General features: G+C 46.1%; 2 protein-coding genes across 2 annotated transcripts in view; one reads left to right on the top strand and one right to left on the bottom strand.

The window, feature by feature from the left end:
• LOC119170136 (transmembrane protease serine 9) overlaps window positions 1–703 on the bottom strand; it is a 37,327-nt gene extending 36,624 nt beyond the window's left edge. The window contains exon 1 of the mRNA XM_075885903.1: window positions 44–703. Coding sequence (XP_075742018.1) covers window positions 44–152 — 109 coding nt within the window. The 5' untranslated portion in view covers window positions 153–703. The remainder of the gene's footprint in view (window positions 1–43) is intronic.
• A 7,557-nt stretch (window positions 704–8,260) lies between these two features.
• The window catches only part of LOC119170137 (uncharacterized), a 70,287-nt gene continuing 52,663 nt past the window's right edge, over window positions 8,261–25,884 (top strand). The window contains exons 1-3 of the mRNA XM_075885901.1: window positions 8,261–8,378; window positions 21,028–21,472; window positions 25,198–25,456. Coding sequence (XP_075742016.1) covers window positions 8,261–8,378; window positions 21,028–21,472; window positions 25,198–25,456 — 822 coding nt within the window. The remainder of the gene's footprint in view (window positions 8,379–21,027; window positions 21,473–25,197; window positions 25,457–25,884) is intronic.

Genomic DNA, 25,884 nt, shown 5'->3' with positions numbered 1-25,884 from the left:
ATAAAACACAGGAGGACACGTATATATGACTAGTGGTTCTTACCTGGTGAGAGTCGAAGAACGACGGCGGCATATCCAAGAGTGAGGAGAACCGCGGGCCCGTTGAAGAACCGGTAAGTGGAGCGTGAAAACTGCGCAACGGCCGACTCCATGACTCTCGACTCCCGACAGTGTCGCTATAGCAATGCCTCGGATGTCCCGCTGCTGGAATCGAAACAGAACGCCGGAATAAGTTGGCGGGAGAATTACTCATTGTTTCCCTCGCCTGGTACAGCGACACACCGGAATAACGCGAATCGCACGCTATTCGGGTCGGCCGAGCAGGAGAGAACATACGGAGAGACACGAGAGACAGATGGAGAGAGAGATACATACGGTGAGGAGCCCTGGCACCAGCATAAACAAAGACGATTGCCCTCGCCGCTTTCTCCTCGCCATGTTTCACACCAGGCACGTCATTAAGGCTTGCCGTGATTCATACATTAGAGAAAGTTACCACAACAAAATGTAACTGAGGCCCGCGATTGCGTGAGGGTTGCGCAACTTTGCTCAACTCGCGCGTTAGAGGAAACACGTGCCCGTTAAAAATAGTTGATACACGATTAAGAAACGCGATCTGTTTACAAGCTTGAACGCGCGCTACACGCGTGCTGTATAAGAGATGCCGTTCGCATGCACACGTGAGAACGGCGCCCGCGACCGGCGTGTTTTCATCGGCGGTTGCATTTTAAGCACGCTAATCAGTACCTCGAGCCCTTCTTTTTTGATTATGAAACCGGCAGGTACGGGCGCTGAAAACTACAGGTTTGTATGCGTTTGCAGAATAAGCAGCATTCACCACTTATACTTATAATTAATACAACCCACAAGGAAGTGAAAGCCCCCTTGTGTTTTTTGAGGACGACGGATTTGTGTGAATGCCTCTGACTCGCGGTGGAGTTCCACACACTGCAGTCAATTTGCCGTATCTCTCTCCCTTTTCTTCTCTTCCCTCTTTCTAATTTTTCTCGTCCCCTTCCCTAATACCCGAGTTTAGGGTAGCCAACCGGGAGTCTTTCAGGTTAACCTCCCTCCCTTTCATCCTTTTGTCTGCTTCCTTCCTTCCTCGAACTTAACGCATTGGTTACACAATCCTTTCACAAGGAATGAAAGAAGTCGCAGGAACACACGAGTGAACCCAACGTGCTATTTACCGTAAACACACAAGCGCTCATACTATTTGATATGCGAGCGCAACAGACACGCGAGAATTCAACACAGAGGAAACTAGGAGGGCTGACATTGGCCAGCTAGAGTATTACACCTGCCTACTCTTTCGAGAGGAGGGAAGAGGACGGAATGATGAGTGGGAGAGGAGATAACACGGGAAAAGCGCAGTGAAAATAGAAAAAAAAAAGAGATTGGACAAATATAGGCAAAGCCCGAGCAAGAGAACTTCATCAACGAGTGGCCGGATCAGTTTGCTTCATAAATGCCAGTCGTTCTCGGTGGACCTGGTCACGCCGAGCACATAGCCCAGGAGTGAGTTTAAATCCACATGCATTTAAGAATCGTCACGCACCAACAACCAGACGAGTGCGCGAGCGTGTTTGAATATTTTGTAAGAATAACAGATTTTCACTGTACATATATTCAAAAGCAATTATAGTGAACCTTTGCCATAGTGACAAAACTGCTATAAGTACCAATGCGCAGACTATTGTTTCACACTTTTTTTACATAATGGAAGAGACGTATGCAAACCTTAGCTCTATTAGGTAAATGTTTAAATTACTGAACTTTACTGTGAGCTTTTTAACCTTACGTATGTTTCCATCACTTCAGATAGATGGTGAAACTTGAACATTTTAATTGCCATGTCCTAATATAATAAGCGTTGGGTCCAATTCACAAATCGCTTCTTTCGTGAATGAGTGTATCACGCCATTGAACGGCTGATCGTTGCCATCGCAAGAATAGTGTTTATAATTCTAGTGTGAGATGCTTTTACGGTTTAGGGCCGTTCATTACGAATACGCAACATTAACAACAGTGACTGTTCAAGTCTTTCGACGCTACGTGCCTGGTTACATACGTGTCAAGTCAAAAGGTGGCCATGTTTTCTTTTCTGTTTGTTTTCACTAATCCTGAATCACCGATACAAAAATAGTTCCATGATGTCTGTGTTTTGGGACGTAAAACACCAGATATTATTATTAAGTCACGAATGTCCGTCTTGAAAGTGAGGGAAAGGGAATTGTCTTGCACGTAATATCTACTCAACACATGCACGATACTTTGAACGCCATGTAGAGGTAGGTCACCGCAGGAAGATTTTTGTTGCGATAAAAGGAAGCTTTTTTTTTACAACTATGTGAATATAGTGCCTCACAAAGGTACTAGGTAATGAACCCCCCTCCCCTCCCCTGGGCTATCTTTGTAATATTGCGTGATGTTTTACCCTCTGTCGAGAAATTCTATGTGTAAGCACGCTGAATGGTAACAAGATTTTTCAAAAAAGTATCAGTCAAGATACCATCGCTACAGTCGTTACTTTCGGTATAAGTTAGAAGTTGGTAACTACATTAAATGTATATACTATCATCAAGTGACCATAAGTCCTAAGTAAATGCGGCCTCTTGCACTGAGAGTTTTATGTGGGCGACTTCCCCGCACATAAATAAATGTTATTTAGATGAGGCGTTGGCTGCGGTACGAATCAATCGCACTGAATGTTGAATGTAACGATGAAAGAGAAGTATACACTTTCGTTTACAACCAACATGGCGGTCACTCCGACGGCAGTGATGTGCATGTCTTAACCGTGAAGGAAGGAAGGATTGCAGTGACTCGTACTTCTAACAGTGTCCATTACGACTGTTGCATCCGTTAAAGAGAACAATTGAACACAGTGAACATTGAGATATCCGAAATATATTGAGCACCATCATTTGGAGAGCTTATATGAACGCAGATTGAAAGTCCTTGAAGGTAGCTCATTTTCGGAAAAAAAAAATCTATTATAGCTGTCAAAGACAACAGCTTTCGGCCACGTTAGCACGGCTCGATGACCGGCCGCTTTTGAAGGAGTCAATTTTGGAGTGTCCAAACATTCGACCATCCAGCCAGAAAGCGACGAAAGTGCTGCTGAAGTTTCTGCGGTCAACCTGACTCGCAAAACGACTGTGACTATCCCGTGCTTGAGTGTGTGCGCGTTTTCTGTTATATTTTCTTTAACCATCCCTTTCCCTCATTTTACCCTCCTTACCTATTCATGCCCATTTCTTTTTTCCCAGCGCAGGGAGTAGCAAACCGGAAATTTTCTTCTGGTTAACCTCCGTGCTTTTCACTCAAGCTTATTTCCTATCTCTTTCGGCACATTTTAAAAGTGTTTTGGTCATGGATGCGATAAACAACGTTTATGCAAATGATTATACTCAAGATAAGTAAAATTGGTCTCAATGGGTGAAAAGTGATTCAACGCGGTAATCGATCTCAGTTTGCGTTTAAAGAGCTACGGCACGTCATTTGCGCATAGCAAGTGGCAAATACGCAACTAGCATGAGGTAATTGATGAGGATCCGTTGATTCTACAAGTTCTCCCCACGAAGTGAGATACGTCCTTCTGCACTGCGTGCAGACCTATTCAAGACATAATAACCGTTATGCTCTTAATCAGATATCGTGAGATCAAACTCGATATGTCTAGTTTTCATTAAAAATTTCTTTCTTCCACACATTTGCAATGGCCCAAAAAATGCTATCTCTAGTTTCATTGCTAAGTCTGGGCACACTTCCTTTGTCTAAACACGTACCTTTCGCCCTGGCACTTCACCGAGACTACTGTCGCGGATTATGCGACCCCTTCGCAGTGATGACGTGTAATGCAAATAATGCAAACATGCTCTCTAAGCTTTATATAAAAGTCCAAGCGAGACATGAAAGTCTACTATGATTGGTTGAGAAAGCGCGAAGAAAGCGCCCTCCTGAGTCGCGCGGACTTTCCTGGTGATTAGCAACTTCCTGAGAGTCATTGACCGTTGCACTTGCGACTGAAACAGACGAGAAATATACCCATCATCGCTTTCTCTACCTCTTTCTCTCTATATCTTGGTCTTTTACTGCTACAGGCGCGAAAGCAGAAACAAATACTCGCGCACGATTGGCTGGATCCTCTTTGTCAATATTGAGAAACGACATCGCAATCGTGACCACAAGTGTTGTGAAGGAAACCGAAAAACGGTAGACACGTCTAGACAAACTGCGTATGCAAGTTCGCCGACAGCGATAGGGTATGTTGTAAAAATGGCAGCACTTGTGATACCGAGTTGCATGGAGTGCGAATAATGTATTCATTTACGATGTTACTGTCTGTGGGGAGCATATGAACAATCTAGGGTAGACCTCCGATATATACAGGTAATCGCGGACAGATGATTTGATGTGCAACGCAGTAACAAACAAGCCCGAGTTTTTTGTAATAAATTCTTGTAAGGAGAAGTTGGTGCAAATTTGTAACACCGGAAAGTCTTTCAATCTTGCATGATAGCTGTCGTCGCACAGTATTGGCAGCATCAAAACTTGTGAGAATGCTCGAGCTTCGCCTTCAGGGCAGAATGCGATAGCGTAATCGGGACCAAATCCCATCACCCTCTCAATTGATAGCCTCCCTTCACTTCTCAGGCGACAAGTAAAAAACACCGCAAGTAAAGTAATGACTGTGCGTACAAAAGTTTCCGTTTCAGGCTATCCAAGGAAGTTGAGTTGAATAAACTTCAATGGCGCAACGGTTGTGCCCGGGGATAGGATGCCAGTGATCCACCGTTCGAGGTACATCTTTCGAGGTTCTCGGCAACGGCCCTGGTCCACCGGACGGCCCACTCCTGGTGTTCAGAAGTCCCGCTGAGCAGGGCGGCTTCCCATGATCTACAGGCTTATTCCACGCCAAAAGTTGCCGCCATTTTGGCGACCATCTCAAATATATTCTAAATAAAGTGCTCATTCCATGCATTAAAAAAAAGCGAATAGCTACAATATTACGAACAGAAAGATATTTTTTATTGCGTGGGAGTCTTCCGTATTTCGCAGATTGTTTTGTCAGTGCTTTTTTGTGAGAAAAAACCGTTTTTGTTGCATTGTTTTTTATTTCCATACCTAATTTGGTTTAGATGCTAAGCAAAGCTGTGTGTATAATAATCCCGAAGTTCAATAATATTACTGTACTATTCCCTGCCCTATACACCTCAAGAAAATTTGACAAATGTTCACTGTTGCCATTTTTTTTCTTATGTTATTGTACTATGTATGAATATCTGATTAATAAATACTAACTTTGCAAAACAAAAAAATAAGTGTACCTTGCGTGAAAAGCATTTACAGACTACTGATGTTTCTAAAGTTCACGAAAAAGCACAACTTTGATAAAATCATCATTTTGGTACACATTGAGACGAAACTTACACCGCGTGACGCTAGAACTAAAAAATCGCCTTTATACCTAAATCGAAAAAGAATAAATAGTTAAGATAGTTCATGTTCTATAGAAAATCTTATGATCAAATATTTTGTTTTAAAGATGAAAATACTTTTGAAGGTCCCCTATTTACGGTAATAAATTTTAACATGGAAGCCGCATTGCAACATGGGAACAAAAGCTTCCCATGGATGGACATTCATGTACTCAGTCCAGTTTTTTAACGTAAAAAGTGTCCCCTCAACAAAAAAGTACACATATCAGAAACATTCACACAAACTGAATGTTTACGCAGCATAACAGTCCTCGAAAGTGTTGTCACAGCCACCCATTTGGCATTCGCAAATTGTCTCTCAAGTGGCACAAGCTAGCTGCTACGGTTATGCTTCAGAAGCAAATTCCCGATTTTGTTCACGCTTAAGGCTACCCCATCATGGTTCCCTTCGGGGAGATAGTCATTTTTCTTCAGTTTTTTAACCAATCGTATATAACAAAGTATGGAGATGGAACGATAGTTATAAAAAGCATTTCTGTCACCATATTCGTAGAAGATACTAGTTCTAGCATACTTCATCTTCTCTGGAAAGACTCCCGTAGATAAGCAGGCATTAGATAGGTAACAAATGGTAACAGAAGATTATGTGCCGCTTTCATAGGCTTATTTTGTAGGCCATCTATATAAAGAGCAGTAGTGTTTTGGTGACATTAATACCAAGAGTACTTCTTCAGGAGCGCCCCGCCATGGTGGTCTAGTGGCTAAGGTATTCGGCTGCTGACCCGCAGGTCGCGGGATCGAATCCCGGCTGCGGCGGCTGCATTTCCGATGGAGGCGGACATGTTGTAGGCCCGTGTGCTCAGATTTGGATGCACGTTAAAGAATCCCAGGTGGGCGAAATTTCCCGAGTCCTCCACTACAGCGTCTCTCATAATCATATGGTGGTTTTGGGACTTTAAACCCCACATATCAATCAATTACTTCTTCAGGAGTTGGTCTTAAAAATTTTGCAATCGTTATATTTGGCACAGATAAAAAGCCCCTGTATTGTATAAGCGCTTGTCCTCTCTTCCTTTCTGTTTATTCTTGCGCTTGAACTGACAGGTATAACATGCATATTCAACTAGCCAACTTTCGATTCTATTGCAAGCCCCTGTATTCACTATCACAGACACGAGAAGTATAGGGAAGGTCGAAGGACACACCGTGGCCACATGTCAACAATTATTCAAATATTTAATCACCAACCGATTAAAACAACAAAGAAAATGGCACAAGTATTCTAAATTTGGAATATTTGTGCTTGCCCTCTTTCTACTGAAGAGAAGCATGACGAACAGAATGGATGTGGTATTCCAATATTCAGTGCGATCAGTGGAACTAAACATAAAAAAAAAGTAGAAAAAAGTGTAGACGTGCTAATCTTTTCGTATACTTGTTTCTCCTGTGGTCGTTACCGCTTCGCGAGTCAGAGCATCGATGAATACCAGGAGCGCGATATCGGCGGATTTGTCACCGCTAGCATCTATCTCGTAGACTTCCTAGATGCGTCAGACTTCGTTGACTCCTCGTAACTTTTCATGCCTCGTCTCGAAAGAGATCTGTATATGGGACGCTTTCTTGCTGGTCGCGTGTAACTTCCGGCTCGCTTCATTCTTGCCAATCGCTGCCGTGTTATCGGCGGCTATACTGGACCTGCAGGAAGTATATGGCAGACGGCATAAGCGTCTGTGGAGTTATAAGAGCAACGGCGTGTTTCGGAGGCAACGTTGAGCAAGCGCTACGAAATTGCGCGTCAGTTGCATGCACCGTGACCTCATATAGGCAACAAAACAAATGCTTGCTAGGAACGCGCATTTTTTTTCGGCTTATAGGAAGAAGGCGGGTCACTCGCGAAGCAAATGGGCTGCACGGAAAGGAGCGAAGAACTAAAGCGAGAGGAGGGCGAAAAGAAATTGCGCGTGACATCTGCTGAAACGCGTCAGTAGAGGGCGGGTTCCAGAGATTTGACGTCATTTCCTTCACTTACTTGCGCTTGCTATACGCAATAATGGCCGGCAGTCGCCATTTTCCCAGTGGTAGAGCAGAGCAGCTCGACGCGAAGACGGGACCGGGCTTATTGCTCAATGCGGCGGAAAACTTGTTACTTACATCTGTTACCTTGTTATTGAAGGATAAAACGCACTTGGCATTTCATGCAGCGGTGTGCGATTCCCGAGCTGTGTCTGCCGAGTCATGTAAACTTCAGAAGTTGCGTGTGACTGCGTTGCTGCCGTGTTGCCCATTGGTCATTGAATGGTTGCGCGCGGTCGGCCAAGTTGCAACGACCTTGCTGCATAATAAAGCAACAAAGGAATGTTCACCGTACCGATAATCTAGGGCACGATAACTCGCAATGTGCACGCCGAACACGCACATTGATACGTTATTGGTTTGGAAGCGATTATTGGTATGGAAGCGATTATTGGTATGGAAGCGAAGTTGTCGCTATGGAGAATGAATGTCAACGGCTGCTGGTCTTTGTTATGCATTGTCGCACGGCTGCCTTTGTTAGCGATACGCGCAAATCGAGCTTCGTGATCTCAGGTTTATTCCTTTTTTTCCTAAGTTATGACAGGAGGGCTTTTATAGCCTATCGCGATTATTGAAGGATTCAGGGTGATGCGATTTATCGAAGCTGCGATCGATAACGTGTTATGGCAACAAAACGAGCATAGCATCGGCGTACCTGTCAGTTTGCTCGCTAATGTAAGAGCGTCATCTTCACCGGGCGCGAAAGCATCACTAGCGAGATATATTCGCGACGCGCAGTGATGGGACAAGACCATTCCGTCGGCTACAAGTGCATAGAGCTACACAGACGACGCGGTGGACATGCGGTGCAGATCGAGAACATCGCCAACCGTCACACTCGAGTCGGCATGCTTCCAGGTCTGCGGCGGAACGCGATATGTTTGGGAATGAACCGTTACCGGTGCACTCACGTGATGGCATGCAGCACCGGCTTGTATCACTCGACGCAGAGCGCAGCGCCCCCTGGTTGGCACAAAAGCGCGCACCCGACGCTCTCTTCCTGTTCGCTTCGTTAGTTAGTTTCATCGGGGCACCATTCGCAACGGCAGAGCCAACCGGACGCCAATCCAAGGTGTCTGCGGCATCACTTCCCTTCCTCGCCGGTGTGTTTGCCGGCGGCAGCGGGCCAAATAAAACGGGCAAGGAGGCACCGGGGGTGAGTAGGGGCACAGTGCCTTTCCGCCGGCGCCGGCACGTGTCGACCTCCAAGTCATCCGCAGCCGTAAACACCGCATATAGCGAGTCGCGCCTCGCACTACGATGAAACCGGCCCGAAGACGAGAATCATGGAGGTCGCTGGCCTCGGATAAAGCCTTTGTTTTGTCTTACGAGCCTTCGGGATTCCCGGATAGAGTAATTACGAAGACACGTGAATACACGTGGTTTCGTGTACCTATGCGGGTAACGGGCGTCCGCAGGCTATATGACCGTAAACCGTGCGCCGACCATTCAAAGGGGTGTGCCGTGGCGAACATCGCGGTGAGACCCACTGGCGGAGATCCTTAGCTTCACTCCAGCTAAAAACTAAAAGGGAAAAAAACAAGTCTGCATACTTTCAGGCTAATGGGAGAGTATGAGGATTATGAACATACCCGAACAAGGTCAATGCGACGAATTTTGTCATCGTCAAGAGACCAGACGGGCGAGTATGAAGAGGAGAGAGTGCACATTTAGCACGTCTGATATTATGGTGGATTCGGCCTCACTGGCGGTAAGTTTGTATTTCCTGCTTTTTTTTCCTTGCTCCACAAGTTTTGAATTGAATAAGAGTTGCAGCTGCTTTCTCCTGTATGAATAATGAATACGTTCCTGGCATTCCTGGTCTCTAGAGTTGGTTTGTATTTCGGTATGGTTGTAACTAATAGCAACCGAAATTGGACCCATAGGAGCCCGTTTCTTATTATACTGTTTGTTGCGAGAAATCGTTAGGTTTGTTTTATATATAAGTCTGTCTTTCCTATTCTCATCCCCGTTTTTGTCACGCTGACATTCGTTTAAGCCGCGCATAAGGTAAAAGAATAAGGTTTTTATTAACATTATAGAGAATTCGGCTTCTATTCTTAACTTGTATACATGCCACTTCCTTGACCAGTCTTCTGTAGCAGCTCATCTCTTGTATATATGCCCGAAATGCGAGATTCGTAATTCGACAACGCACAGTTTCCCGTACAGAAGAACTGCGGTGGACGCGAGCGGTACAGAAATCTTCATATATATACTAAAATGAACGCACGCATTAACTTTGTGGTGCGCAATGTTACGGTCTTTACTGAGCGCTTCATATATCAGTGAAACAAACATACTGCATCGCAATCCAGCATACGCAAGCTTAAGAACAAATAACGACAGATATCGGCTGCACTTTGCTACTATGTGCGGGGATGTGCTATTTTACCGGCAAAACGTGCCCTTTCGATGCAGTCACCGGGTTTCACAATCTAGATTCCAGTCAGCCGTGTAGAATTTAGACATATACCATAGTCCTTCATGAAGAAAACGATAAGTTTTCAATAAAAAAGGATGTAAGGCAGGCGACACGATCTCTCCAACGCTATTCACCACTATACCCTAGGTTTCCGGGTCCCCAGATTGACAAGCGTTAGGGTTGCGAGTTAATGGAAAGTACCTTAATAACCTGCGATTCGCTGATGACACTGCATTGAAGAGTAACTCAGGGAACGAATTTCAACTCGTGATTACTGAATTCAACAAGGAAAGCAGAACGGTAGGTCTGAAATTGTAATGCATAAAACTAAAGTAGGGAGCAACAGTCTCAGCAGAGGGCATTGCTTTCTGATAGATGGTGAGTCGATTGATATGTGGGGTTTAACGTCCCAAAACCACCGTTTGATTATGAGAGACGCCGTAGTGGAGGGCTCCGGAAATTTTTGACCACCTGGGGTTCTTTAACGTGCACCCAAATCTGAGTACACGGGCCTACAACATTTCCGCCTCCATCGGAAATGCAGCCGCCACAGCCGGGATTCGAACCCGCGACCTGCGGGTCAGCAGCCGAGTACTTTAGCCACTAGACCACCGTGGTGGGGCATAGATGGTGAGTCACTAGAGGATGTAAATGCATATGTTTTCTAGGGACAGGTAGTAAGCGCGGAGCCGAATCATGAGAGTGAAATAACTAGAAGAATATGGATGCGGTGAATCACATTCCGCAAGCATTCTCAAATAAAGAATGACCGTTTACATCTATCCCTCCAAAGGAAGGCATACAACAACTGCATCTTACCGGTAATAACTTAGGAAGCATAGACCTAGAGGCTGCAAAGAGGGTTCAATGCAAATTGAGGACGACGCAGCGAGCGATTGAAAGAAATTGAGTGTGACTTTGAGGGACGAGAAGAGAGCAGAGCGTGTCGCGGAAGAAACGGGTGTTAAGGGCATCATAGCCGAAATAAAGAAGAAGAAACGGACGCAAGAAACGCACATAGCCAGTAGGCATGATAACTACTGGTCATTAAGAGTAACTAACTAGATTTCAAGACGAGGCAAACGCGCCAGGTGGAGAAAGAAAGTTAGCTGGGTAGATGTGATCAAGAAGTTTGCAGGTATGACGTAGCTGCAGCAAGTGCAGGACCGGGTTGAATGGCGGAACATGGGAGAGCTCTTTGCCTTGAATTGTTGAGTCAGAATGAATGCGATGATGATGTTGATAATTATCATCACAGAAGTCAGATAGTTAAGCACTCCTGGCTCCCACATTTTCGCATCTTTATTAACTATCTACGGACAAACATTTTAATTTTTTATTCAGATCCTCTGAAGGCCCAGAAGGCATTACAGAGGAGAACAAGAGCAATGACTAGGCTGAATAATATAGAAGATAAAGATTAAACAATATAATTAGAATACACGAACAAGAGTAAGTAAAAACAAAATAAAAACGTTTGAAAGTTATACAATGCTTAAGAAAAACAATCACAATTTTGCACTTAACAGTAAATCATATTTACGTTGGAGATGAAAAACACGGGTATTGATAACAATTAGCTCACTGATTTACGAATGACTTTAGATGATTAAGAAATCACTCATGCTTAACGATGTCTGTGATATCAGCAGGAAAAACATTCCATTCGCCAATGGCGATGACAAGTAGCGAGTGAAAAAAAAAAAGAGTAGTGTGCACTAAAACAGGTTCACTTTTATGATAGTGATCAAGACGTGAACATATATGACGTGCTGGGCTGATTATTGAAGGTCCCCTTCAGCTAGACAGATTCCAAACAGCCCCATTCCTTTCCCCAAAGCAGGATAGCATGCCGGCTATTCTAAACTGATTGACATGCCTGCTTCTTTAGAGGTGATGCAATTTAGGTTCTCGGCTCGTCGGCATGGTATTTCGTCACGTTTTATCGTAAATGGTTGTGCGCCACAAAAAATGCGTAAAACCTACTGCGTGCCACCGGTGCATACTCTGCATATTACGAGCTAAATGTACATGCGGGCTAAAACATTGTTTGGCTTACAAAGCGACGCGCAGTGGCCTCGACACCGGACATCGCTATTCTAGCGGTATAGAGAGATATATATGGTATGAAGAAAGGCTGGGAGGTTAACCAGAAAGCAAGTGTCTGGTTTGCTACCCTACACTGGGGAAGGGAAATGGGAGACAGAAAAGTAAGGAAAAGAGAATGTTGCCATGAGGGGCAACGCACTCAACTATACGACGACGCGGTTAAGTACATCGCGGAGTACTACACCCCGGAAGTCACCAATATAGCGGCAAGTCACGCTATTTTCACTTGATCACAGCTAGAAAGGGAAAGTGTATACGAATTTGTTGCTGAAGTAAGGTGGCTGGCAGAAAACATGCAATTTCTGATCGTCTCTCAAACGCATGCTACGATACCTAATCGTGTTTGGAGTCTTAGATGAAGATGTGAGACGACGTTGGAAGAGTTTGAGGAAGATGACACTTGCGGAAGCTGAGCATTTCGTTCTTTCAGTTATATCAGCGGCCGCAAACGCTAGAAGTGTGCAATCTACGGATCAGAGTGGCATACACTTCATGCAGAAGAATCGGCAAGGAAAAGGGCAATCGAAGGCCGAAGGTATGACACCTTGCCATAGGTGCGGCAGTAAAGCTCACTCGAACGAGCAGTGCTATCACGTCCGTATACGGTCTGCCGCCGATGCGGTAAACGAATGCTTGAAAAGGGAACCGATTAGGGTCAGAGATGTGGTACATTTTACAGAAACAGATCCTCTGCTGCAGCAAGTCAAATTCTGGATTCAGAAAGGCTGGCCGAAAATTTTTCGTCTAAAGAGCAGAGCCGCTTCCAGCCGTACTTCAGCAAAGAAGGCTGAACTCACTTACTACCAAGACTTGGTCTACTTAGGACACCATGCTTTCCGCGGCTATAAATCGATGCATCTTGGACTTGTTTTATGAAGCGAACCCAGGCACGGCGACCATGAAGAACATTGTAATATTCCTATTTTAGTTTCCGGGCGTGGACAGTGATATCGAGCGATTGGTGCGTCAAGTTCCTGCTTGTGTACAGGCTGCGGCGATGCCTCCAGCGCAGACACCTGTACCATGGCGCACGACGGGACAGAAATTGAGCCGGTTGCACGCCGACTATGCAGATCCTATTGAAGGACACGTGATATACTGGTAGTTGTGGATTCCGGAACGAAGTCGATGGTAGCAGTCCCAATGAAATCTGCAACAGCAGAAGTGACACTGGAAGCGCTGCGGGCAATGTTTGGGAAGTTCGGTCTACCTCGTACTCTTGTGCGCAATTTCCTAGCTAAGAACCAAGTAAAACACTTGACGGACGACAGCGCCCTATCATCCCCAATCAAACGGTTTAGCAGAGCGAGCCGTAACATCGTTGAAGGAATGCTTAAACAAGAACGAAGAAATTACGCTACTAACTCGAATATCAAGACTTCTGTTCCGTTACCGCCGCATGCTAGTGAAAGAGGGCAAGTCTCCAGCGGAGCTTTTGCTGGGGTATCAAATAAGAACGAAACTCGACTCCATTATACCGACCACCGAGGCGGTTAGAGCAAAGCTGTGCAATGAACCAGAACAGCAATAATGGCCGGTAGGTCAGCGTGTTTGGACTCGAACGTTCCGACCACAGAAAACAATTAGGGGACCCTAAAGATTAGCCTTAAGGAGTTGAACACGATAGCGACATCTTGTTCTTGGTATGTATTTCGAACACTTATTGCATGAAATCTTTTCCAATTTGCTATGCACTCATTATAAGTGGCCTTAAGGGAATAGACACAGTAGCATGTGTGCCTTTTGTAGTGGGGTACCGGCTTTCAACCACGTATAGTCATTATGATAATCACATACTCTGACGCCATTTGGCAATGGACGCTTGTAGACCACGTATTACTACTGCAATATTTCATGTCACGTGTAACAAGGAAGCGTGTGTTTGTGATGCACGAGAGCTACTTTCACTGCATTTCTAAGCGGAGAAAGTTGATTGATTGATTGATTGATTGATATGTGGGGTTTAACGTCCCGAAACCATCATATGGTTATGAAAGACGCCGTAGTGGAGGGCTCCGGAAATTTCGATCACCCGGGGTTCTTTAACGTGCATCCAAATCTGAGCAAACGGGCCTACAACATTTCTGCCTCCATCGGAAATGCAGCCGCCGCAGCCGGGATTCGATCCCACGACCTGCGGGTCAGCAGCCGAGTACCTAAGCCACTAGACCGCCGCGGCGGGGCGCGCAGGAAGTTCTTTTCACTGTTTTCACAAGCACAGGCGTGACCGTGTGGTAGAACATCCGCTTGCCACGCAATAGACCCGGGTTCGATCTCCACTCTGCTTCAGGATTCTTCATCAATTATTTATTTTATTTGCATTGATCTCGATTTTTGGGTCACGCATAGGACGATGATTTTTCACTCGCACAACCAATGACTCCGACGCCGGAATTTCCGCGAAACGAGCTCCTTAACGCCTTAACGCTATCACGTTAAAATTGAATACCAGGTATCGTGCGTGACCAGCAGGGCAAGCGCATGATCACTTTGGACACGACTGAGGGAACGGACCAACGGCGTTTTGACCAAGTGAAATGACGGGACGTTTCAATTGACGGATCGTTCGACACAAACACGCTATCGGCCTGTCAAGAACTTTTGGCTGAAGACGCAAAAGATTCACCGAATCCGGCAACTCAACCTTTGCGGCGTTCAACGCAAGAGCACCGTTCTCCTGATCGTTTAAGTTTTAAGAAGGGAAGAAGCTGTGGCATCGGGTACCACTATCGACATCACCAGCACTAAGCGCGGCTCGCCCGTCTCGTGACACTCGCGCTGCACGTGAACTTGGGTTTGCCTAAGTCCATGCTGATGTGGAATAAACGACGTGCCACATGTGTTTCGTTGAGTGAGTGTCGTGCAGTTTAACAGTAACGCCCATTACTTTTTTTTCGGTAACGGTAACGCGTTACTTCTTTTATTTTGGAAGTAACGTAGGATGGTAACGCATTCTTTTTTCGTTAGTGTAACGAGTAACGTATAAATTACCTTTTTTTCGGTGACGTGTACAACACTGCTGGTGCGTCAAGACACCAGAATTTACACTGCAGACGTCAGTAGGTGAGCCATGCTAAAAGTAACCGTATTCTCATAAGACCATATCTCATCGCTAGCCTAGACTGCATGCTCTGCCGTTGCCCCTCGTTTGCGGGGCACGGTCCAACCCAATGAAGAAAAGTGGTTATCCGCTATCAAGAGCCCCAATGTCGGGGATCAATTGTGGGCTGTCCAGAGGATCCATGATGCGGCTGTCTGGTTTGGCCCGACTGCCCCACCGTGGGAGAGGCCCACTGCGTGTTGAGTCGTGCATCTCAGGATTTTCAATTAAGTTTCGCATCCATCCATCCATCAGCATCTTGTGAGCTTCGCGCTTGTTCGCAGCCGCCCCTGTATACAGGAGGTTCGCGCGGCCGAGTGAAAACTTCGAAAATCGGTGTCAGTGCCCCTTAATTCGGAGCGCAACGCCTTGTCCATTCCAGTGCCGTGGCTCGCGGCCGAGAAAAGCCGTTGCGGTGCGTTCTTTTTCGTGGCAGCGTGCAAGGGGAAGGGTCAAGACACGCATTACACAATGGGGTTGCAGGCGCGAGGAGGCGGAACGGCGAGAGCAGGAAGCGTGCCTGGACTACGCGCTGTTCCTGTACGTGAGGTGGGCTCAGCGCGCTGCTGCGGCCAGGATCGGCCGCGAGGCGTGAGGAGGGGGCAGCAGCGGACCCGAAAACCCAAATAAGGGGCCACCGCATCGCAAAGGGGGCCGCCATGGCGGCACTTTCGCCCGCGACGCTACGACGACACGACGGGCGGCCGGAGCATGCGGAAGCCAGGAAGCACGTGTTACGACTGACCAGGTGAGAGCCAGTGACAAGACCTCCGGTAAATGCAGATGTGGGCGTGTTCGCGGGCAGTGCGCGACAACATGACACATGCTTGTACGACGGCGGAGTACGCGTTTTTCGAGTGCATTCGTATACACCGTGACGGGCGAACTTGAGCTACGATTAAGAACAGCAGAGATGCAGAGGCGTGTGGTCTTAGACGAATACCAAGCAGTGCTGGGGACTGCCCTTTGCTTCAGAAGAGCGGTGGTGCGAATAGTTCACATTTATAACTAACCGGTAAGTTGCATCTACCACTCTTGCTTTTCTTGTTTGATTTGTGATCCTTCATTACTACTGCGTCGAGCGATCGTCATTGTGCTTGTGACCTGTCTTTGAGTAATGTTCGCGGTAGTGAATGTTACCATAGGCAGGAAAACATGCAAAGTAATGCCGTCACCACACCATCACTCCGTAGCCTGTTTTTGTTGCCATTACGCGAGCCGTACGTTCGCGTAATGTCACAATTTCCCAAAGTGACAATTTCCCGTCACCACTTTCATAAAGTCACAATTTCCTGTGAAATACTGGCTGGACTGGCTCTCACCTCAGTGTAAGCACAAAGCACCACCACCAACAATAACACGACAACTATACTGTTACAACAACAATGCAAAGGCGTGACCCTCCGATATGCATACACTGCTATAATGCACCTACACTGCTATAATGCGGTGCATTCTGGTATTGGGCAGAGCTCGCCTCATTTGCCGATGATTCACAGTTGAAGGGAGAAAAGTAGCGTCTCGTTTACGTATGAGGTGCTGGCGGAGCTACGCAATAACAGGACAGCCTTCGTGGAACAGTGCATGGCTGCAGGAGCTCGGCTTCTAACCCGAAGGTGGCGGGTGCGATCCCGGCCGCGGTGGTCGCATTTCGGGGGAGGCGAGATGATAGAGGCCCGTGTATACCGTGGTCGCACGTTAGAGAACACCAGGTGGTCGAAATTTCCGGAGTCACAGCATCTCTCATAATCATATCGTGGTTTTGGGACGTAAACCACCGATATTATTACGCGATAACCAACCGGATAGGTGAGACCATTTTAATTAGGCCGAACACATCGTATAATACCGCACTGGCTCGGTTTTGAAGGTTTAAAGAAGCAAAGTTTTGCGAGCTCTGCGCTGTTCGTTTGTACACAGTCGAGGTCGCTTTCTTTCCAATTACAGCTGAAGTGGCTTCATTACCTTTTCCACAGGGTCGTCTAAGCGATGGTTCACGTGTAAACGCCCGAAAGGTATGCTAAATCTAGTACCGTTAACGATGTGGATTGCTTCACGTTACATGCTCTGCAAGTTGCCTATGGTCATCTTTTGTCGTAAGCGACCAACACAGATAGGTCACATGATGAGGATTATTTGTATCCACTAACAGTAGCGTTCTTCATAGAGATATTTTCTGAAACATCGCTGTTGCATCAATGTTTCTAGGCAGGAAGCGAATGGGAATTTTTTGCAGTAATTGCCTCATACTCGGAAGACATATAGGTAACAAACCTGTCTTCTATATGCCACACGATAAACTTATCTGGCATCAAACGAAACGGAGGAATAGTATGTCATATTACACGACTACCACCCTGTATGTCGGCAATCGCAACATAAAAAATCTCGAAAGTGGAGCAATACATACAGTTCGGAAGTAGTGACACCGACTTACGCAAGCGGCTGACCTGTTTATAATTGAATTTTCCACAGCCTTTGGTGCGTTGCTGCGTGCGATTGTTTGCCAAGCTCTGGCTATTCGGCCAAGAACATGCGTTGACCCTTGACATTATATCGAAGCCAGGACAAACGATGTGTGTAACTGGACTGCGAGCACACATGGAACGACCTACGTGGCACGGGAATAAACTTCTACCACATGCGTGCGAATACTCACAAATTTTTTTTTTTTTGGCATGACACTTCAATCTAACGCGCTGAAACAGAGGCTCGCCAGATATCTGCGCCTTTAAAACCCAGATATAAACATGCCTTGTTTAACATTTCACAAATAAAAAGCAATTGAAACCCTTCAATAAACATATATGTTGAACCTGTTCGATCAGGCTTTAAGCACACAGCTGTCCTCCAAGATTCCGGCTTAAGCATTCATCAACCTTCTGAATTCAAGAAGATATTCGTATGGCAGTAAACTTGTCGAGGAATTATCAAAATATCTCGTAAACCATATAGCGATATGGCCGCATCGTTCAGTAAGCCTTAGACGTAAAGCGTGAGGTAAAAGTAATCGTTTATGCACATGGCCTATTGTCTAAACCGCTTAATTAAGTACCAAGAACACAGACCCACACGCAAGTTCTTGGAAATTGTAACACTCTCGAAAATCGCTAACTTGCATATGCGCTAAATCTAAATGATGTGTGGAAAGTAAAGCTCACCATACGTAAAAATACGTATTTGTTCTTATGATGTAAAAACTACAAAGTACAGTGTAAATTATATTATGAAGTTGAGTAATTTTAGTATGTACCAAATGCTTTGATTAAAAAGTAACCTTTCGGAAAGTTAACACATAAAAATGCACTATGTTCACGAAATCCGGATGAACAATGTTTAGTCCTTGTGCTCAACGTTATATATAGGGCAACGTTTACACTTATGTCAAATGCATTGGTCAATGCTCGGTTCAAAAAGGTCGCTATGTATCTTAGACGCAGTCATATGTTAGCAAAAGTGAACTTCCGTGCAGATTATTTTAGCCGATCTGAGACATCGTTCGCGATAGGCACTCTATATGCTGCTCTCATAATGTATACCGTAGACTTACTTTGGTGCAGTACAGCGCAAAGGACTTCACCAATTTCCGTTCACGCTTCCATCGATCTCAGGCAACGCAATCGAAGTTGCAACTTCGCATTCCTTCAAGAATATCACGGCAGGACGAAACTCTTCTGTGTCGTGCACGGCTGAGCGCGGATTTCGTGGATACTTTCTCTCGCCTGGCTAGCGACCGTTGTGAAGCGCGTGGATACGGCGAAACAATCTCAAATCTCATCAGCAGCTGTCGTCAGCTGTGCATACAGAAATTGTGGTGTTTTCCCCACTGATAAGCCCAGCAGCTGTCCCCTGTGTCGAAACAAAGAGCCTGTGCATCGACTGATATTTACACAGTGGCCCATAGTTCAAAATGCGTTTTTTTTTTGTGGTGTCGGTTGTTCCGTGTTTTTACGGGAATATCCTTTTATGATTACCCTAATTTCGTTGTTAGCCTGGAAGGAGATAAAAGTGCCGGTCGCCTCAAAGCGGGCTTCGGAATTCACTCCAACTTGGCTGCACTTCCCAAACCAGGGCCCGCGCTCACAGACACTTCTTGAGCTGAAAAAATTCGCAGGAAAATATTTAAACCAATCAAGTCATGGGCATATAATAAGCGAAGCCGGCTGACCAATGGGAACATGTGCTCACGAAAGAGGCCTGCGCGGAACGCGCAGCACAGTCACACCAAAGCTGAAAGATTGGCCTTTCAGAGTTTTTTCTCAACACTCTGCGTAACTGCTACAGGCACACTTGCTGGGTACCCACTAGGCCATAAATCATCAATAATTTTGTGTAGGGTACCGGCATTCACAATGCTATTCTTTGTCAATCTTCAGAGAAGCGTGGTGCCCGCTACACGCTTGCAAAAAAATGTTCAAATTCTCATGTAGTTGCAGACGACGACGAAGAAATATGCCTGAAGCTGCTATGCGCCACAGTTGATAGGTGATCAACAACAAGCTCTTTTTTAATGGCTTAGAGCATTGAAAGACCCACTCGTTACACAATTCGCATTTTGTAACTCCTGTTTGTTCCTTTGCTGTTCTAAAACGCTTCATTACTGATGAGCGATTGCTTTACGGACATCAAGCCTGTCTAAGGCAAGTTTGCAACGAAGTTTCAATCCCCGGCGCGACTCTGCGGTGAAATACTGGGAATGGATGACACGCAAGGGACCTGAGTTCGAATACCGCTGAGTCCTAGGTATTTTTATTTGTCAAGCTTTTTTTTTTTTTGCTCAGTTCGAGCGATAGTGGCTATACGCACACCGGTGCCGCACGCGACCTTTCTTGTGATCACACTCCTAATTTCTAAATTGCGTTTAAATTCCGAATTAATACTTCCTAATTACCCAGCTCAGAGTTATTACATATGTTTGTACTCGCCTATTGGTAGTATTTGCAATTTCGTTACATTACGACGTCGTTCACCTTTGACTAAACGACATTCAATTAAGAATTTCTTCTGAAAACTACCCGGTTCTTGGCCAATCCTCCAGCGTAGGTGTGTGCCACTGACCGTGGTTCTACTCCTCGCTCTAGAAGAGAAGTTTTGTGAATTCGGCCTTATGAATCACATTCCCGGGACTATGCTAAAATCTTTCGTATATAGGTGAAAATTTCGGCCAATAGTTGTGCCGGACATAACATTAGGAAAAACCACCTGGGCAATATAACGGCCGAGTGTGCTTTACAACGAAAACTTGCGTAAGTTATGCCCCACCTTAAGATAGTGTATCGTGCAGTGTTTCACAGTTGTTGAAGCTGTACCTGTACCCCACTCCCCAAAAAAACAACAAAAGAAAAACAAATGGTGATTGATTCTATAAGGAAATGCTCCGTGAACAAGAGCATGACATTAATGTTTGTCATTACCAGAACAAAACGTGACTTCCTAGCTGTTGGCCACAACATGATAGTGAGACAGCGAGCGCCATGTATCTAAATGTACGGTAAAACTAAGTAACATCATCACAGCAGATAGATCATAGAGATCTGGAACATCGCGAGATCTTGCTTACACGTGACCAACTCTTGTATGACGACGTCAAAACGCATCTGCCACTTGGGCCACTATAGCTGTGGCGAACAGAAAATGTATTGCATTAAGCTGTTGATGGTGTTCTTTGCGTGGGATTAGGGCTAATTCTCGTTGAATAAACTTACAATTTAACAAACTGCAGACAGATGCGTGTCTTGGTTTGTATGCTCGACCCTTGTATCTACCCGTGTCCAGTGTGTAAAAACTTTAGCAATGATTATCTACTATAAAATATTCTGGGATACGAGACACCACTGCAATTTCTGATAAATGGATTGCTTATCTGTGCTAAGATTCTGCATTCATTGCCGTCAAAACCTTTGCCTACCCAGGTCCACAGTGCGACCAAGTCATGTCGTCCTCGGCGCCCCCGCTGCGAGTTGCCGTGCTCGGGTCCGGACCGTCGGGCCTCGCTGCGGCCAAGTCGTGCCTCGAGGCCGGCCTCGAGCCCGTCGTGTTCGAACAGGCGGAGGCGCTGGGCGGCCTTTGGCGCTTCCGCGACGACAGTTCCCCGGGACAACCGTCGGTGATGCGCTCGACGGTGATCAACTCGAGCAAGGAGCTGACGGCGTTCAGCGACTTCCCGCCTCCAGCGCACTTTCCGAACTACATGCACCACTCGGTGCTGCTCGAGTACCTGCAGATGTACGCGCGCCACTTTCGAGTCAGCGAGACGATCCGCTTTAAGCACCAAGTGCTCCGGCTTGCTCCCGCCAACGACCACCAGCACAGTGGCAGGTGAGTGTGGTCACGACATAAGAAGACCACTTAAAGGGAGCGACAACCAATTTTGTATCATTATCATCATCAGCCTGGCTAGGTCCACTGCATGACAAAGGCCTCTCCCATGTTCCGCCAGTCAACTTGGTCCTGTGCTTGCTGCTGCCAATTTATACCCGCAAACTTCTTAATCTCATCTGCCCACCTAACTTTCTGCCTCCCCCTAACCCGCTTGCCTTCTCCGGGCATTCAGTCAGTTACCCTCAATGACAAGCGGTTATCCTGTCTACGCGTTACATGCCCGTCCTATGTCCATGTTCTTTTCTTGATCTCAACTATGATATCCTTAACCCCTGTTTGTTCCCTAATCCACACTGCTCTCTTCTTGTCTCTTAAAGTTACACCTACCATTTTTCTTTCTCATTACTCGCTGCGTCGTCCTCAATCTAAGCTGGACCCTCTTAGGAAGTCTCCAGGTGTCTGCTCCATAGCTAAGTACCGGCAAGATGCAGCTGTTAAATACCTTCCTCTTGAGGTATAGTGGCAATCTACCTGTCATGCTTTGAAAGTGCTTGCCAAATGTGCTCCACCCCATTCTTATTCTTCTAGTTACTTCAATCACGCGTAGTTTGGCTCTGTGGTTTTTACCTGCCCTAAGTAGACAGTCTTTTACAACTTGAAGAGTACTATTACTTAATTCGAAGCGCTGCTCTTTTCCGAGGTTGTTGTACATTACTTTCGTTTTCTGCAGATTAATTTTAAGACCCACCTTTCTGCTCTCCTTGTCTTACTCCGTAATCATGAGTTGCAATTCGTCCCTTGAGTTACTCAGCAATGCAATGTCATGCAGTTTTGTATGGTACATGGTAGAGAATACCGATCAATGTCTGAGCACGAAGAGGTGAAACGCCGTGAAACTTCTATGACAAAGAAAGAAAAATCCGTAGGTGGTGACTAAGAAGTCGTACACCCGCATGTGTTACGAAAATAGGGAGGTAAGAGACGGTTTGAGCAATTTTATGCGAGCGTGATTGTGTCCTTTCGTACGCAGCTTCATCAAATGTCAGAGCGAAAGCGATTCGCGTTATAGTGCCCGGAGCTTTGCAGCGCATGCGTGCACTCCGCCCTCATGCGTTGCCTCTCGACATGCTTCACCTATAGTTGTCACAATAACGACGTGCCCCGCCGCGGTGGTCTAGTGGCTAAGGTACTCGGCTAATGACCCGCAGGTCGCGGGATCGAATCCCGGCTGCGGCGGCTGCATTTCCGATGGAGGCGGAAGTGTTGTAGGCCCGTGTGCTCAGATTTGGGTGCACGTTAAAAAACCCCTGGTGGTCGAAATTTTCGGAGCCCTCCACTACGGCGTCTCTCATAATCATATAGTTGTTTTGGGACGTTAAACTCCACAATCATCAATCAATCAATCAATCAATCAATCAATCAATCAATCAATGATAACAGCATCGCTTATCTGCGGGCCACTCGTTTTAACTCGTAAGTAGCACAAAATAGAGCGGTGATAAATAATAGCACACATACTCTAATCCTGAGCACTAAATATGCTGCACATGAACACATCCCCCTATGGATATGAAAGTGAACGACTTCATAATAAAGTTTCAAAAATCTTTCGATAGGCTGCGCAACACCCGTGCCTTTTTTTTTTCTTGTGCGCGCTCGTGTCTGTCTGTCTGTCTGTCTGTGCGTGCGTGTGTGTGTGTGTGTGTGTGTGTGTGTGTGTGTGTGTGCGTGCGCGCGCGCGCGCTGTGGTGGCTACGTCGGATGCATGGACTGCCCTAGACCATAAGAAGCTTCGCCCCCAATATAGCATCGAACGGATACAATCCTATCATTATGCCGGTTCATATTGCTCAGGGCCGTAAGCTAGAACGCGATAGGTAAAGGACACCGTTTGTACAGCTACACACACTCGCTCGAGGGATCGAGTGTCGTTCGGCGTTTCCTGGATACCTCGATTCGGCCTGTCGTCTCACGGGGAAAAGCCCGCACCGAGTTATTCATCGTCATGTGTATACATGGACGAGCATCAATTTGTCAAAGGTCCCTATATTTGCTGGCAGACATGTCAAACGATAAGTGACACAGGCGGCTACCCCTTTATCATCGATTCTCACACAAGCGTCCCTAGATGCTGATTTTTCCTTAGAGTCAGGTAGGAACAACAACTGCGTTTTCATATGCCTCGTATTTACCGCCTCCTTTCGTTGACATGCAAACGCCGACTGCGCAATTATTATTAACAACTAATATAACGCGGCATGCCACGTGAACATGCAGTCTGCGATAACTTGCTCGTGCATAACTATAAGGTTGACGGCATTAGATGGAAACACCTCAATACTGTTCAAGCCAGTATGACTGCAGTATTTCACATATATAAATGTCAAATTAGTAGGGAATGGCTTTCCGAGTTTTGCGTTCACACCAGCTCATATGCCGGTGGTCTAGTGGCTAAGGTACTCGATTGCTGACCCGCAGGTCGTGGGATCGAATCCCGGCTGCGGCGGCTGCATTTTCGATGGAGGCGAAAATGCTGTAGGTCCGTGTGCTTACATTTGGGTGCACGTTAAAAAACTCCAGGTTGTAGAAATCTCCAGAGCCTCTCAATGATATGGAGATTTTGGGACATTAAATCCCACATATCAATCAATCAATCAATCAATCAATCAATCAATCAATCAATGAATTAATCTCCAGCTTGTGTGCGCTTTTGAATAATAAAAAGGTGTCTTAAGTGCGGTCGCTCTCGTACGAGCATGCGTGATTCACTATGGAATTGATACGATCACGTGTGCCAACGGCCGTGCCTGTGCTATCTTATTAGATTACCTTGCATATTCATTGCTTTACTCTTATGTACTGACAATTTCCTCCTCTCTTCCCACTCTCTTTCCTCTTTCTCCTTATACTCCCATTTCTCATTCCTCGAGCGTAGGGTATAGCCAACCGGGCATGTGAACCTTTCTGCCTTTTCTCTCGTTGTACTTTCTCCTCCTCTATACTGGATCGTATTGACAAGTTCATTTCTGAATGCATCACAATGTTTGCACGACCCAATAACGAGCTTGCGATCCGGGTAAAACGAATTGTTGTAGTTGCAACAAGATTTATCTAGTTACCAAGGGTGCCTTATGTGGCGGGAGTCTTTTGTGTGTTTAGAAAGAGAGGGTAACGATTGAGCGTACTAGGTACTCTACTATGGGAGAGCGTAAAGCCGTCCCGTGAAGAGCAGAATTCATGAAAGCATTTTAATGCTCATGGCAAGATAAAGTCTTTTCTATCGTACCAGACCTGCTGTCGTGACAAAGGAAGTGAATTGTGTCGTGGGGTGTTGTTTCGATAGGGAGCCAGACTGCCACAAGAAAAGTTCGCAGTACCGCAGAAAAATGAGTTGCCACCACGGCCACAGAATCGTCGAGGCAGAAATGTCCTTAAAACACCATGATCAATTTGCCGTAGTACAAAAGCCTGTTAAAGCATGGCGTCCAACTGTACTTCTGCACCATCAACTGGCTATACAACAGCATGTCCCCTACCAAAGTACGACAGTTCAACAGAATCGTCTGTCACCATGCTTTGTTATTATATGGAACTGAGAATGTACAAGGTTCATGCAGAGTATGCTGCCTCTACGTACCTGCTGCATAATCGCACACACAAATGGGGCGCGTCTATACGGAATTGAGCGTTCCTTATGCGATGCCGTTCATACATCGCTGCAGGTGGGACGTGACTGTCAAGGATCTGTCCACGGATAGCGTCACCTGCTCGACCTTCGACGCGGTCATGGTGTGCACGGGCCATCACGCCTTTCCAGCGCGGCCCGCGTCGGTGCGAGGCCTGCAGCGCTTCGACGGCACCGTGCTGCACAGCCACGCAGTCAAGGACTGCTTGCGCTTCCGGGATCGCCGGCTGCTCGTGCTGGGGGCCGGAAACTCAGCCATGGACGTCGCCACCGAGGCCAGCCTATTCGCGCGAAAGGTAAGCGGCGCGCAACGGCGGCTGCCTCCGATTGATTATTCCTGCGAAATCCGAGGCATGGTACTTACCACGTGAAGTTATATTTATGTATGCACCGAAATATAATGTGTGAGATTTGCATGCAAAGCAAGATCGTTCTTGAAAACCACGGCGCGATATTTCAGTAGCGGCCAGTTCAGCAAGTCATTTAATAATGAAGTGTAGTTGCCACAATACCATTTTTCTTACTCCTCTGGACTTAGTTGTTTTGCATTGCAAAAAACACAATTCCGCACAAATGAAAGCTATGGTTTAACAATTGCACGCCGAATGCAAGCCCCCACCCCCTCTTCTCGCTTAAAGCTGGCCAATGAGTGCACGATTGAAAAGGTTGAACTAGCCATTCCTCCATAAATGCTGACAGAAAAGTCCCGCTCAAACAACGCAGA

This window comes from Rhipicephalus microplus, chromosome 2 (assembly GCF_043290135.1).
Source record: "Rhipicephalus microplus isolate Deutch F79 chromosome 2, USDA_Rmic, whole genome shotgun sequence".
NCBI lineage: Eukaryota > Metazoa > Arthropoda > Arachnida > Ixodida > Ixodidae > Rhipicephalus > Rhipicephalus microplus.
The sequence above is the reverse complement of the archived record's forward strand: the minus strand, read 5'-3'. Positions and strand labels throughout refer to the sequence as shown.